A 15,490-nucleotide genomic window follows, 5' to 3' on the forward strand; every position below is an offset into this window, starting at 1 on the left:
CTCTTTTTTAACCTTCCAAATGGGGCATGATAATTTCATTTTTTAAATTTTTAAATTAATTTTTAAAAAGATTTTATTTATTCATGAGAGACACAAAGAGAGAGGCAGAAACATAGGCAGAGGGAGAGGCAGGCTCCCCATGGGGAGACTGATGCGGGACTTGATCCCAGGACCCCAGAATCATGACCTGAGCCAAAGGCAGATGCTCAACCACTGAGTCACCCAGGTGCCCCTATTTTTAAAATTTATTTGACAGGGAAGTGAAGGAGAGGGGACGTGAGAGAGAGAGAGAGCGTGTACAAGCAGGGGCAGTGGCAGACAGAGGGAGAGGGAGAAGCAGACTCCCCACAGATCATGGAGCCCGATGCAGGACTAATCCCAGGTCCCCAAGATCATGATCTGAGCTGAAGGCACATGCTTAACTGACTGAGCCACCCAGGCACCCCTAAATGTGCCATTTTAAGACCTTTTTTCTTTTTTCTTGAAAGCCATCCCAAACAAGGAAGCAAGAAACAAACACAAACTCTACCTTTTTGATAACAGAAGATCTGTAACCCTAAAACTCAGTTAATGAAGAGAGGTAGCAGATAGAATGCTAAACCAAAATGGATATGGAAGGAGATACCAATAAGCAGCAAGCCAAATTATCCTGCAGAACTCTGGAAAGATTTATAATTAGAGATAGGAAGTACCCCAGAGAGTGTACTGGGGATGAAAATAAGAGAACTCTAAAATTCTGAATAAACAACATTTGAACTGCCAGTCTCCTTCCCCTCCTACACAGTCAGGTAACCTGCCATGACTTTTCCACTGTAGGATAGGAGGACTGGTCTTTAGAGATATTCCAGTCTTGAGGAATCACACAGAGAAGGGTATGAGCCTGAAGACAAGGATTAAGTCAAAGTTTACGTATCAAAATATTCACTACCCAGGTCTCAAATGCCTGCACCCAGCTACCTGAGAAAATATCTACAGATACTGACACTTGAGGGCTCCTCAATTTAAAAACTGTGTTTACACGGATTATTCTATGGTTCAGCCCAAGAAGTGAGAAGCCCATTCACATATACAGCGTTATCTACTGATTTTATAATAACTTACTCTTATAACTATGACTCACAGATGATACCAAACATTTAAGAAAACCTTCAATAGCAATGAAGAAAAAAACAAAATTCAAAAGTAATATAGAAAAGGCAGACAAGGAAGCATGAAAGCCAACATAATGCTATTTCAGAATAAGGTATTACAGCCATGAAATAAGAAGTTCTAGAATAAGTTAAAGCTCACAGAAATTAAAAATAGCTGAAATAAAAGTGTTGACAGAAAAATTAACGCTATCTCCCAGAAGACAGAACAAAGAGAAAAGATGGATAACAAGGGAGACAAGAAAAGGGCAGCCCCGGTGGCACAGTGGTTTGGCGCCGCCTGCAGTCCAGGGCGTGATCCTGGAGACCCTGGATCGAATCCCACATCAGGCTCTCTGTATGGTGCCTGCTTCTCCCTCTGCCTGTCTCTGCCTCTCTCTCTCTGTCTCTATGAATAAATAAATAAAATCTTAAAAAAAAAAAAAAAAGAGAGAGACAAGAAAAGATTAGACTCATCTGCTGAAGAATCACAATAATAATAGAGAATAGAGAAATCTATTGAAAAGATAGAGAATACCTAACATGATAACTTAAAAAAAATGCATTCCCAGTTACCTTATTGTGAACTTCCAAAACATCAGGGATATGAAAAAAAGATTTTTTAAAGATTTGTTATTTATTTGAAAGAGAGAGTGTGCATATCCATGAGTAGTGGGGTGAGGGACGGAGGGAGAGACTCTTCAAGCAGACCCCCTGCTGAGTGCAGAGCCTGAGGCCAGGCTTGATTTCAGAACCCAAGAGATCATAACCTGAACAGAAACCAAGAGTTGGATGCTTAACTGACTGAGCCACCCAGGTGCCAACCGCCCCCCCCCAAAAGATTTGAAATGCTTACATAGAAGAATAAAAAATAAAATGATCAGATTGGCATCAGATTTCTCAATAACACTGGAAGCTAGTTAATAATGGTACAATGCCTTCAAAATTCTAACTAAAAATTATTTTCAATATAATTCTATACCCCATTTAAGAATCCTTCAATGTTTTATGATAAAATAAAGATAAGAGATTCATCAAGTCTCCAAATATTTACTATCATACCTACTTTCTCAGGAACCTTTTAGGGGATATATTCCATTCAACAGAGAGAATTAAGAAAAGGGAAGAAATGGGGTCCACAAAGATAGTGGGTCTAAGTAAAGCAGAGGTGTGATAGGACATCCCAAGATAGAGAAGGGAAGTCCAGGACAAGTGTGCCTTAAGGTTAGAGTGCAAACAGTCCATACTGTAATATGTAGAAGGCAGTCTCTATCAAGGATGTTTCTAAGAAATAAAAGAAAAACAACAGACTGTCTAATTGTACAATTTTATTAAGGAGCATTTTATAGAGGGGTTGGGACTTAGCCTGCAAATCAAGAAAAACTAAGTAAAAAATATCACAGTTATTAACTCTGGGCCAAAAAAGAAAAAAGAAAAATGATCACAGTATACTATCTGGCTGAATATAAAGGAAACACTAGAAACAAAAGTGCACGAAAGTTATCATACACAAAAGAAGATAAGGTAGAAGTAATTTTTACCTTCTATCACACACGTCCCTAAAAAATAAGGGCTAGGGCTAAGTCTCCTCCAAGTAGACAGCTGAGAACCCCAATGGACTAATTATCTAGAAGAACTAAGTCTTGAATGTTTCCCCTGGTGCCGAGTCTGATCCATTCTAAAGGGCTGAAGCTCAAAAGAAACTGGCTACAGGATCAGGTTATAAATGGACAGTAAGGCAACTTACTTATGACCATCTTAAGGCATTCAGGATTGTCTTGAATAAGTGGTTCAGCTTGTACTGTTTTACTTAAGAAATTCTTTGATATAAGAGGAAACCTGACTTTAGCAAGGATATCAACCATAAATGGCTGGCGATTAGGCTCATCGTATTTCAACCATCTGACAGCAGCATCATAAACCTAAAGGGGGAAAAATAGCATAGTAAAGTTCTTAGAAGGTAGCAACATTTCCAATGACCTACATTTACTCTTACACTGAAGGTTGGAGGAGGATATCATAAAGACACAACCATTTATTCCCAATATTTTATTCAGATATTTTCTTTCATTCCCAAACACTTGCCTGTACTTATATACTGTTCTACTGATTCTCATAATGTTTTTTAGAACAAATTATTACTATATAATGTAATGATAGGAAGGATACTGAATTTATGATTTTTTAAAATATCGCTTTTCAGAAGGAGCTATGATGTACATTTCTACTGGAAAAAAATCTATTGGTCAATGACAGTTTCAATATATATTTACTTGGTACCAGGAAAACAGGTTAATTTCTTAAGGGGACTTCTATTCCAAAAGATATGAAGGTCATCTATGATTTTATTTTAATATGATATTCCTGAACTGTGAATTGATAGACTTAGCTGCTTTCCAGAAACTTTAAATTTTAAAATTTAAAAAAAAACATCATAGGATATTTATATTTGAATTATTTTCAAAATAGTACTATAGCATTCATTTACCTTTACCAAACAAGTCCAAGTTTATCAACACAATTTAATGTGTAAATCACTCACTTTTTGTTTTTGTTGTAAGTAGGCTCCATGCCCAGGGGTCCCTGGTGGTGGTGCAGTCAGTTAAGCATTTGACTCTTGGTTGTGAGCTCAAACCCTGGGTTGGCTCTGTGGTCGGTGCAGAGTCCGCTTAAGACTCTCTCCCTCTATCACTCTCACATCCTCTGTCCCTCCCACTCATGCGCGTGCTCTCTCAATAAATCTTTTTTTTTTTTTTTAAATAAGTAAATAAAGTAGGCTCCATGCCGCCCAACATGGGACTTGAGGTCATTGCCCTGAGATCAAGAGTTGCATGCTCTACCAACTGAGCCAGCCAGGCGCCCCACAAATCATGAATTTAAACACAATGAAAACATAAATATACATATCTGCTACATACATACATGTCTGAGCTGCTTAAATTGGTGTTAATATGGCCTAAGTTCTAATCTCCATATGAATTTTTAATAGGGATTGGCCTATTTTTTTTAAATAAACTTTTAATTTTGGAAAAATTTTAGATTTACAGAAAAGTTGCAAAGATAGCACAGAGTCCTCAAATACCCTGGACCCAACTGTTAAAATGTTACACTAGTATGATACTCTTATCACAACCAATAAATCAGTATTGGTCCATTACTAACTAATGTCCATACTCCCAAAACTTCAGTTTTTTATCCAATTTTTTTCTCCATCTCATAATCCCATAACAGATACCACATCACATTTACTCATCATGTCATCTTAGAATCTTCTAGACTATGACAGTTTCTCAGACTTTCCTTTATTCTGATGACTTTGACAATTTTGAGTTCTGGTCAGGTATTTTGTAAAATGTCACTCAATTTGGGTTTGTCTGATGTTTTTCTCATGATTAGATGGGATTACAGTCTTCTGGGAGGAAGACCATAGAGATGCCATGCCATTCTCCTTACATTATATGAAGGGTGCGTGATATCAACATGACTTATCACTGAAAATATTAACCTGTGAGTAGTGCTCATCAGGTTTGATGACCTGTATGTAGCATTTGCCAGCTTTTCTTCAAACTCAAGTGACTTTTTAGTTCGCTTTCTGTAATGCATATAAGTCAGTTAATTTTAAGTTCATAGAACTGAGGTGATTTTTGTTTTTTGCCTCCAGATTCAACCTGTCAACGAATATAACTTATGACTGCGCCATTAAGAAGACCAAAGAAAAATGGCTCAGTGCAAATCTCTTATCTTTAGAACAAAAGTAACTCAAACCATATGATCTTACAGAACCTCTATTAGTTTTCTATTGCTGATGTAACAAATTATCACAAATTTATTGGTTTAAAATACAGAGAAGGATGTGGGACTGCAAATAGGAATTAACTGAATGTCAGAGTGTCTGTGTTAGTCCACCTAGCTCCCAAATGCCTGTGCCAGCTTATACCTCTAGCAGTTTATTTGCCAGTTCTGGAGACTGAGTCCAAAATGGCTCACACTGGGTTAAAATCAATGTGTCAGCAGGGCTGCCTGAAGGCTCTAGAGGAGAAAGTATTTCCTTGTCTTTTCCAGACTCTAACAGCTACCTGCATTCCCTGGCTTGTGGCCTCTTCCTCCGTCTTCAAAGCCAGCAATCACTGACTCTTTCCCACTCTTGACACTGACTCTTCTACCTCCCTCCTCCACATTTAAGGACGCTCATGATTACACTGGGCCCACCTGGATAATCTCATCTCAAAGATCTTTACCTTAACCACATCTGCAAATTTCCAGTAGCCATGTAAGGTAACATACTCATAGGTTCTGGGGAGTAGGATGTGGACATCCTTGGAGGGGAAGCACTGTTCTTCCTATCATGGTATCCAATAGTTTTATTTCTATCAAATGGCCTCTCTCTCAAATAGAAAGCCCGTAAAAGCACCGGAGAGTTACTTTTCCTATGTAAGAGATTTTGGAATATTCTGTTTAATGTAAAGAACACATACCCTCCTAATATGATTCTTTTCCTTGTCAGGTATCCAAACATGAAACCTAAGAAATCAATAAGGATATTTTTACTAAGAAAAACATGAGAAGACAATTTAGTCACCTGATCCTCTGCTCTCACAGTCAGAGTGTCCTGATTGAGGAGATGTGTAACTCGCTTGACATCAAGTTGCAGAAATTCATCAGTTTTATAAACTTCAGTAAAATGCTGATGGATAAAGTCATCTGCAGTTGCTTTCAATTCAGGACAATCCAGACACTCAGCTAACACACTTATACCTAAATACAGAAGAAAATAAATGAATAGAAAATCACTTTAAAAAGCCCCCAAACATACACTGAAGAAAAAGTATGACTCTGGGAAAGTGAGGCTGAATGAATTTCATAAATTTGGATCCTTTTCTGTTCTACTGATTTGTTTATTCTTATTTCAATAGTATACTGAGTTAAGTATGGCTGATTTTGTTACTTTGTAGGAAAAGTCCCTTCAATATTTTTTCACATTTTTCTTAACTGTTAAACATTTTCTCTTGAAAATAAATTTTAAAATAAGCTTATAACATTCTACTGTAAAAAATCCTGATATGATTTTAATTAGGATTGCACTGAATTTCTGGATTACTTTAGGGACAGCTGATTGTTCCACAACATGGAGGAGCTACTCTTAGGAACATGGCATGGATCTCCATTTATTCAGATTTTTTATGATGTTCAATGTAATTACACAGCTTTTTTAGGATTTATTTTTAGAGAAAGAAAGGGAGCACGAGTAGGGGATGGGCAGAGGGAGAAAATCTTGAGGAGACTCTCCACTGAGCACAGAGCCCAAAGTGGGGCTTGATCCCATGACCTGAGATCATGACCTGAGCTGAAATTCAGAGGAGGACACTTAAGTGACTGAGCCACCCAGGTGCCCCTATACAGCATTCTTTTTTTACAAGTTTTTATTTGAATTCAATTTAAATGACATATACTGTATTATATATATATATACTGAACTGTGTATATTTATATATATATATATATACTGTATTTTTACAAGTTTTTATTTGAATTCAATTTAAATGACATATACTGTATTTCGAGGTAGAATTTAGTGATTCACCAGTTAAATATAACACCCAGTGCTCATTACTGCAAGTGCCCTCCTTAAAAAAAAAAATAAAATAATGCCCATCACCCAATTACCCCATCCCCCCCCCACCTCCCTACACAGCTTTCTTTATATAAACGCTTACACATTTTCCATTCAGCCTTTTCCTAGCTATTTCGTTTTTTGTTTGAGAAGGAAGTGTCCCCTCAATTAGTTGTTAATATTAAGGAATCTGAAAAGTGCTGTCAATGAACCAAATCCAGCCCACAGCCAGCTATAGGGGTCAGCAGCTGAAGATAGTTTTCATATTACTAAAGGGTCATTAAAAAAAAAAAAAAAAAAGGGAGGCAGAGGGAAAGGAATAGTGACAAGGACCACATGTGACATGTGCATGGCATAGAGTCTAAAATTTTTACTATCTGGTCTTTTACAGAAAAAGTTTGCCAATCTTTCTAAATAAAGTCACTGATAATTGTGTGTGATCCTTTCGCAGGCCTCCCTTCAAAGTCATAAGTCGAATTTTTTTCAGTTCATTATCTTTGATTTTCCATGTTTCAACTCATGTTGTCTTCAGGTATAAGTTTTGATGTTTTCAGATTTATACCATAGAGGTTCTCATAACTGATGCCTGCCAACGAACTTGTCAAATCACTAGGCATTTTCGAATACTAGTCAATGCCATGGCATGCTAGATGCTCATGGTGAGCAGTCTGCTATATCTGTATACTTATGCTATCAGCAACAAGATGGTATTTTCACCAAGAATCAGTATTTGTTTACTAACTAATTTATGGCAGGTGAATGTGTTGTCATTATACAACCCAAATAAATACCATGCAAATCAATAAAACATGAATGTGAAAAGAAAGTAGTTACTCCTATGAAAATTAATCTTAAGGTTTCAGACAGACTTGAGAAAAGCTCAAATTAGAAATGATGAAGATAAGTAATAAGATCTGAAAATATTGCACAATTCTAGGGGGATCCTTTTTTTTTTTTTTTAAAGCTTTTAAGAGAGAGTGAAAGAGAATGAGTTGAAGGACAAGCAGGGAGAGGGATAAGCAGACTCCCCGTTGAGCAGGGAGTCTAAAATGGGACTCAATCCTGGGACCATGAGATCATGACGCAAGCCAAGGTCAGCCACCCAGGCACCCCTCTAGGGGGATTCTATACTCAAACTCTCTCACTAAATTCTCAATTCATTTCAAGGAAACTAAAAATTAAAAAAAAATTATATATATCACTAGTGTGATTTATGAAAAACAAACACAGATAAGTATTGAAATAATAGGTATGGCCTCAAAGACTGGAAGACTGGTATGTAATATGTATACATAAGTATTAACATAATAACGTTAATACATAAGTATACACATTACGTTAAAGTAACACCTTCATAGCAAAGAATAATCACTCACTGTTTTAATGGCATTTTATGGATTATATGTATGGAGGCTCCATAGGGATTGAACTCACGACCCTGAGATCAAGACTTGAGCTGAGATTAAGAACTGGACACTTAACTGACACAGCCACTCAGGCATCCCTAACAACATTTTAATTTTTTTTAAAGATATGTATGTGGTAGGTAGGTATTCATTCATTCATTCATTCATTCATTCATTCATTCATTCAGAGATGGCAAACAGGGTAAGGATAGAGGGAGAGGGAGAGAGAATCCCAAATACAGTCTTTACGGAGTGTGGTGTCCCAGATGGGGCTCGATCTCACAACCCTGAGGTCATGACCTGAGCTGAAATCAACAGTCAGCTGCCCAAACAACTGACCAGGTGCACTGCTTAGTGACATTTTAGATTAGCCAACTATTGTTCTGATTATGCCTGATAAGGAAACTTTTATTGTTATTTTTTTCTCTTGACAGATTGCATTTATAAACTTTCCTTTTAAGAAATACTTCAGTCACATTCCAAAGGTTTTGATTTATTCTGTGCTTATTGTCACATATTTCTATATAGCCTGTAAGTTCAGTTTTAATACTTCTTTAAAAATACCTTCCTAAAAAATAAAAATAAAAAAAAATACCTTTCTAAACAATTCTTCAGTTAAGGATCTGAGTGTTCTGGATGGAGTAGGAGGAAATAGCTTTCCTTTTGACGTTAGTTCAGCTTTATTGCACTGTAAGAAGCAGATGTAGCCTGTGTCTCTTCTCTTTGAGGTGCTCCAGATTTTCTGTGGCTGAAGTATTTGTAAACACTCCAAGGGTATCCAAGAACTATTTGTATTCTTTGATTACTGGGTAAAAAATTCCATGATATCTACCTAAACAAGTCTGTGTTGTTCAAATCCTTATACTTTTTCTAAGCTTTATTTTTGAGATTTCTAGGCGATTCTTTTTTTTTTTTTTTTAAAGATTTTCTTTTTTTTTTTTTTTAATTTTTATTTATTTATGATAGTTACACACAGAGAGAGAGAGAGAGAGAGAGAGAGAGAGGCGCAGAGACACAGGCAGAGGGAGAAGCAGGCTCCATGCACCGGGAGCCCGGCGTGGGATTCGATCCCAGGTCTCCAGGATCACGCCCTGGGCCAAAGGCAGGCGCCAAACCGCTGCGCCACCCAGGGATCCCTCTAGGCGATTCTTTTGTGTATGTTTAATTTTTTAAGTGAACTCCATGCCACACGTGGGGCTCAAATTCATAACCCCGAGATCAAGATTCACATGCTCCACCGACTAAGCCAGCTGGGTGCCCCTCTAGGCAATTCTATAAGTAACTCAAAAGCGTTCACTAAATTTTTTTTCTGTGTAAGTCAGTCAGTTTATTTTGCTTGTAACTAGGGAAGCTGACCAGCAAATCCCTATCTTGAGATCTTTATTACCTCTTTCTTTGCTGTGGTACTTCCCCTAATACTTTTCATAGAAGGCTATAGGTGGATTATAAGCTGTCTTTGCAATGTCTCAAATGATGTTTTAAAATGTAATTCTTTTTTTCTACCTCCACCATTTGCATCTTATGCTATTATCTTATAACTTCATACTGCAGATAAAAAAGTAACATCATTCTGATTCTCTTTCTTTTCTAAATAAACTTTTATATTACTTATCTATTGCTACAGGAAAAACCACCCCAGAACTTGGTGGCTCAACGTAACAAAAATGTATTATTTCTTGCAATTCTAGGAGTCAAGTGGGTAGTTCTTTTGATCTGGGCTGGTTGATCTGTAGTTAGCTGGTTGCTCAGTTGGGAACTGGATGGTCTAGATAGGCCTTATTTACTTATCTGGTAATAGAAAAGCTGATTGGTACAGACATCAGTTAGTATAGCTCTTCTGTGCCTCAAATGGCCTCTAATCTGTTCATGATGGCAGAAGAGCCCCTGGCAGCAAAGAAGGGCAAGCCCCAATGCACAATCATTTTTAAGGCCTTTGCTCATGTCACATTTGCTACATGGCCAGCCTAGACTAGGCTTGATGGAGGAGCTACAAAGTCACATACATAAATGGTTATACATATAGGGATGGAAAGAACTGGTGGCCAATTTCTGGCTAACCTACCATACCCCCATACCCTTTCTCTCTAAAAGCTTATAAATTCTTTTTATATTAATTTTTAAAAAAGTATGGTAAAACTGGGCCAATTGGGTGGCTCAGTGGTTGAGTGTCTGCCTTTGACTCAGGGTGTGATCCCAGGTCCTGGGATCAAGTACCGTATCAGGGTTCCCACCGGGAGCCTGCTTCTCCCTCTAACTCTGCCTCTTTCTCTGTGTCTCTCATGAATAAACAAATATTAAAAAAAGATTATAGTAAAACACTTGCAACATAAAACTTACCATTAGTGACATTTAGTTCATTCACCATGTTGTGCCACCACCATCACTATCTAGTGCCAGAATATTTTTATCACTCCAAACAGAGGTTCTCTCGATTTTGGAGGCAAAAAAACATCACTAGGATATATCTAGGAGAGGAGTATCTTACTTCATCAGGTCTGTATTAGCATAATTTACTGTGAAAGGTAACTTTTTTTTTTAAGCTCAAATAAGTTTTATTATTTTTTTGATATTGCTTTTCCTTCATCTGTTCCTTCTGGACTTCCTACTTCATATCCGTGTCTTTCATGCTTTCACTAATGATCTCCACTTCTCTGCATTTTTGTTTTGTTATTATGAAGCAGTTTTCTCTGTTTAATCTTCTTTAAGTTTGATTTTTAGGAGTATTCATTCTACTTTTCAATGCAGTTGAACTTCATGGAAAATCACACCCTCCTCTCCACCCTATTCATATGCATTTTAAGTTCTCCATTTCTGGGGAATCCCTGGGTGGCTCAGGGCACGATCCTAGAGATCCCACGTCAGGTTCCCTGCATGGACGGTCCCACGTCAGGTTCCCTGCATGGAGCCTGCTTCTCCCTCTGCCTGTGTCTCTGCCTCTGTGTGTGTCTCATGAATACATAAATAAAATCTTTAAAAAAAGTTCTCCATTTCTTACAGTAATCTGTCTACAGGAGACATTCATTTCAAGCTGTTTAGCTTGATATTCTGTCTCTCAAACTACTGGGTTTCCTTTAATCTAGTATGATCTTTGCCCAATTCCATCAGGTACCATGGGCTCCTTTAGCATTCAAGGAAGCCAGCTTGTTGGGATCTTCTAAGCAACAGAGAATTGATAAGTGGTAAAAACAGAGTTCTCTGATCAGTTCAGGGAGAGCCATGCTCAGGGCTAAATAGAAAGCAGGCTGAATCAGTTCCCTTAGGTACTGAGAGTGCAGTTGGCAACGGGCTGGGCCACTATCTTTGCCCCAGGCTCAGTCAGAGAATCAGGCTCCCTTCTAAGCTGTTAAGCTCTTTCCTCTCAGCTTTGAAAACAATGACAGAAGGCATCCAGAAGTAAAATTCCTAAATGGTCTCAGAAGCCCAAAGCCTAAGACATGGTTAGCACAAACCTGCTCTAGGTTCCACAGTATGGTTTGTACCACCACATCCACTCCCTACTCTGGCTGTTTTTCTTTCTAGTTGAATCACCTGGTTAGAAATTTAGAGTGCTAGGGAATTAGGGAAAAATACTTAAAGTCATCATCTTCCAAAAACTTCTTTGAATTCTCTCTTTACAACAAATTTTCTGAGAATATTTATTTATATAAGGGGAAATAAGTAAAATCTCAGGAACACAAATCTTATTGATAAATGGAACCTGAGACTATGGTCCAGAGAAATAGAGGGACTCATTCCAGAATGTTCCTGTTGCACAGGTGAGATTAGAGACTGGTCTTTCTAAAGATTGTATTTATTTATTTATTTATTTATTTATTTATTTATTTATTTGGGGGGGGGGGGAATGCATGAGGAGGGGGCAGCAGAGGGAGAGGGACAGGCAGACTCCGTGCTGAGTGTGCAGCCTAACATGGGGCTCCATCTGAAGACCCCAAGATCATGACCTGAGCTGAAATCAACAGTCAGATGCTTGACTGACCCACCCAGGCACCCCCTATAGCAGTCCCTGAATTAGTATCTTAATTTATATTCTAGGATTTTTAAGTCTTCTAGTATACAACAGTTAGCACATCTGACAATGTGGAGAGGCAACATAATGTAGTAGTTAAGAACAAGATTACCTGAATTCCAACCTCAGCACCTCCACCTCCACATACTAGCTATTAGACCTCAGGCAATATAAACAACCTCAGTTCTCATCCAAGTCAGACTGCAGCAATCTTAAGTGCTTCAACAAAGGTGAACATTCATATTAATGATATCATATATCACACCACCACCAGATGCAATCCTTACTCTTCATTCTAGATACACAAAAACTCATTATTAAAGCTATTTTATATTTTGGAAAATGTTAACACAATATTTAATGGGCTTGTTGCTGCCCAGGTTAATAGGTATCCCCCCAAGCATCTCTTAAAATTTATTTTGAGTGTATTTTCTAGTGGACAGTGTCTTTGAAATTAAATGAGGATGCTCATAATAACCACACTTTTTAAAATTAAAATACACATTAAAATTTGGTTTTGTTTTTGGTTTTGTTTTTATTTTATTATTTTTTTTTAATTTTTTTCATTTATTTATGATAGTCACAGAGAGAGAGAGAGAGAGGCAGAGACATAGGCAGAGGGAGAAGCAGGCTCCATGCAGGGAGCCTGACGTGGGATTCGATCCTGGGTCTCCAGGATCGCGCCCTGGGCCAAAGGCAGGCGCTAAACCGCTGCGCCACCCAGGGATCCCTGTTTTTATTTTAAATAGGAATCTGATTTCTTACCAAGACAATTTGAAGCATCAACTTGTTCTTTCAAAAAATCGACACACATTTTCTTCACAGGTTCAATCTGGTACTGGTTTGCTGCATCTAACAAAGACTGAACGTTGTTGCTATTCACAGAAATTCTGCAAAGAAGTTAAAGTGAATATTAATTTCCTACAATTCTTTTTTATTATTTTAATAATGCTATTATAAAACGTATCCTACTAACCCCTGAAATTAAACAGAAAATTAAGCTTTTCAGTCCTTGCATCAGTATGGCATTAAGTTCCTCAAACATCCCTGTTCTTGTAGTTTTTCATGTTGAAGAATTTGGAGCATATCAATGTGTCACCACAATGCTCTCTGCACAGTAGATCCCAATCTTACCTCTCTACAACAGAAATGATCCTTCTTAACTTACCTAGCAGTATAAGCAAATTCCACAAGCTGTTCGATAATGTCAGGTTCAGCATCTTTGAGTTCAACTTCAAAGGACTTTGATTCAAGCATGTTAGCTAAAATGAAGAGAAGAAATATAAATGGCATGAGTACTATCACCAGTTTAACTGAGGACTAGATCATTCCAGGCCATGTTAAGTATAGAAAACAGTAATAGGCAGAGATCTGAGAAAAAAAAAATACCCAGAAGGCCGGCCCAACATTCCTACAATAAATGTATATTGATTCTCAACATTTATGTGCCTTAAAATAAGCTTAGAAGTTAGTGAATTAGTGTACTTCTTTAAAAAAAAATAAAAAGGACCATGTAAACATATGCATAAAACTAGATTTAGTATTTCCCCAAGTCCTATAATAATTTAGTAGCACTCTTCTAAATTGCTATGAGAAAAACTACATCTGACATAGCCAGCAAAAATCTACAAGAACGACGACAGTTATATATAAATATAGTAAGCTATAGTTAGCAAAGCTCTCATTCTTTACCAAAAACCTCATAGGTAGCCAGAGCACCAAAGAGAAAATTTGAGGCAGATATATTACATAATATTATCAAGCTCATAAAACAGTACTAAGCAGAGGAACCAGGACTTGGACCCAGTTCTCAAACTCTAAATCTAGAGTTCTTTCTAGTATGGTATGCTATACCTCATATTTCATTTTTATTTAATTTACTGATAAATTATTCTAACATTTATTTTCTTCTTTGCCTTTCCACCTGAGGTTAAGAAGAAAACTGGGCATTCAAATAGAAACTGTATCTTCATCCATAAAGGGCCTGGGCCTGCAGGACTAATGAAAGGATATTTTTCTTTTGCTCAATCCTCATCATAACCACTTTTCAATCTCTTCATTGTTTTATGGCCTTAATTTCTAAAGAGCTTTAAAAACGAGGAAGATATTTTCATTTAGACTCTACTTTATTCTGATGGGAAAAATACTATGTTTTACTTTAAGATACTTACTTGTGAACATTAAGTTAAAAAAATGACTGGCTGCTGCAAGGACAACTCGATGAGCAGGTATCTTTCTTTCCTGGACCATAAGGATTACATCACACAACGTTTTCTAGTTAAGAGAGATATAAATGAAATTAAAACGGGTTCACTGGGCGTGGCTTAGCAAATACACAAAATCAGCACTTGCCAAATGCTTTATTTCTATTTTCTATTCAAATCCAATCTTTGTCCAGCACAGACTTGGTTCATAAGACCCATTTAAGAAGGACTTACAGAGTTGTTATCATGATTTGCTGTATCAAAATGGCATTGAGCAGTATAAACAGGGGAAAATAATCTGAGAAGTAATCTACTAATCCCTTAAGGAAACCATTTTTTTTTTCCTGACACAAATTCTAAGGTATTTCTCATGGTGAGATTTTTACAGGGACATTAAATAACATAAGAGCAATGCCCTTGATGGTTTTTCAAACACAGCAATCTGGATTTTTAAAAAATTATCTATTCTTGATAGGATCCAGAGTGCACACTGTATTTCCCAAGAGAGTAGCCTACACAGATCTAATTTGAAACAAGAATAACTCTGAATGCACAGAGTGGACAAACTAAGTGACCATTCAGTACTCTTTCCTTAAGTAACACTTCTTTCAAATGCACGTCTGATAGGAGCTGGATAGCAACCACTTTTAAATTGTTATTTCTGTCCAAGGCCAAAATGGTATCTGTCACTCTAGGTTCCTGAAAGAAGGCAGGTATAACGTACAGGACAGTCTCAGAGAAAATTTGGAGCTTGCGATAGGTTAGGCACTCCTTATAACATTGGGAACGTGAGACAGTATTTTCAGCGTAAAAAAAAAAATTTATCACAAATCTAAATATTGGCTTAGTAGCTCAGAGGATATGGCATTTTGTAAATGTTAAGTATTTACTAAAACTATTAATATAATTTCAGATACGTAAGTCATTACATTCTACTTTATAACTCCACGAATAAAAATCCAAATGAGATGGTAATGCTCAGAACAACAAAGGAAACAGGCTTTATTTTTTATTTTATAATGGGCCAAAAGATGAACAAAATTTTACTTTTTCAGCTATGTCAAGATTTTTCTATAAGGCCTAGGGCCTACTGCTTAGATATTACATGCAGATTACTTATAGCTTAAGCCATTATT

At 37.1% G+C, this 15,490-nt stretch overlaps 1 protein-coding gene across 9 annotated transcripts in view; it reads right to left on the reverse strand.

Moving 5' to 3' along the window:
• The window catches only part of KLHL7 (kelch like family member 7), a 67,899-nt gene that overhangs the window by 31,526 nt on the left and 20,883 nt on the right, over positions 1 to 15,490 (reverse strand). For all 9 annotated transcript variants that reach the window (XM_077856545.1, XM_077856544.1, XM_077856539.1 and 6 more), the window contains 5 exons: positions 14,322 to 14,424; positions 13,319 to 13,412; positions 12,916 to 13,040; positions 5,707 to 5,882; positions 2,875 to 3,049 (listed from right to left, as the gene is read on the reverse strand). In XM_077856545.1, coding sequence (XP_077712671.1) covers positions 2,875 to 3,049; positions 5,707 to 5,882; positions 12,916 to 13,040; positions 13,319 to 13,412; positions 14,322 to 14,400 — 649 coding nt within the window. In that variant the 5' untranslated portion in view covers positions 14,401 to 14,424. The remainder of the gene's footprint in view (positions 1 to 2,874; positions 3,050 to 5,706; positions 5,883 to 12,915; positions 13,041 to 13,318; positions 13,413 to 14,321; positions 14,425 to 15,490) is intronic.

This window comes from Canis aureus, chromosome 18 (assembly GCF_053574225.1).
Source record: "Canis aureus isolate CA01 chromosome 18, VMU_Caureus_v.1.0, whole genome shotgun sequence".
Taxonomy (NCBI): domain Eukaryota; kingdom Metazoa; phylum Chordata; class Mammalia; order Carnivora; family Canidae; genus Canis; species Canis aureus.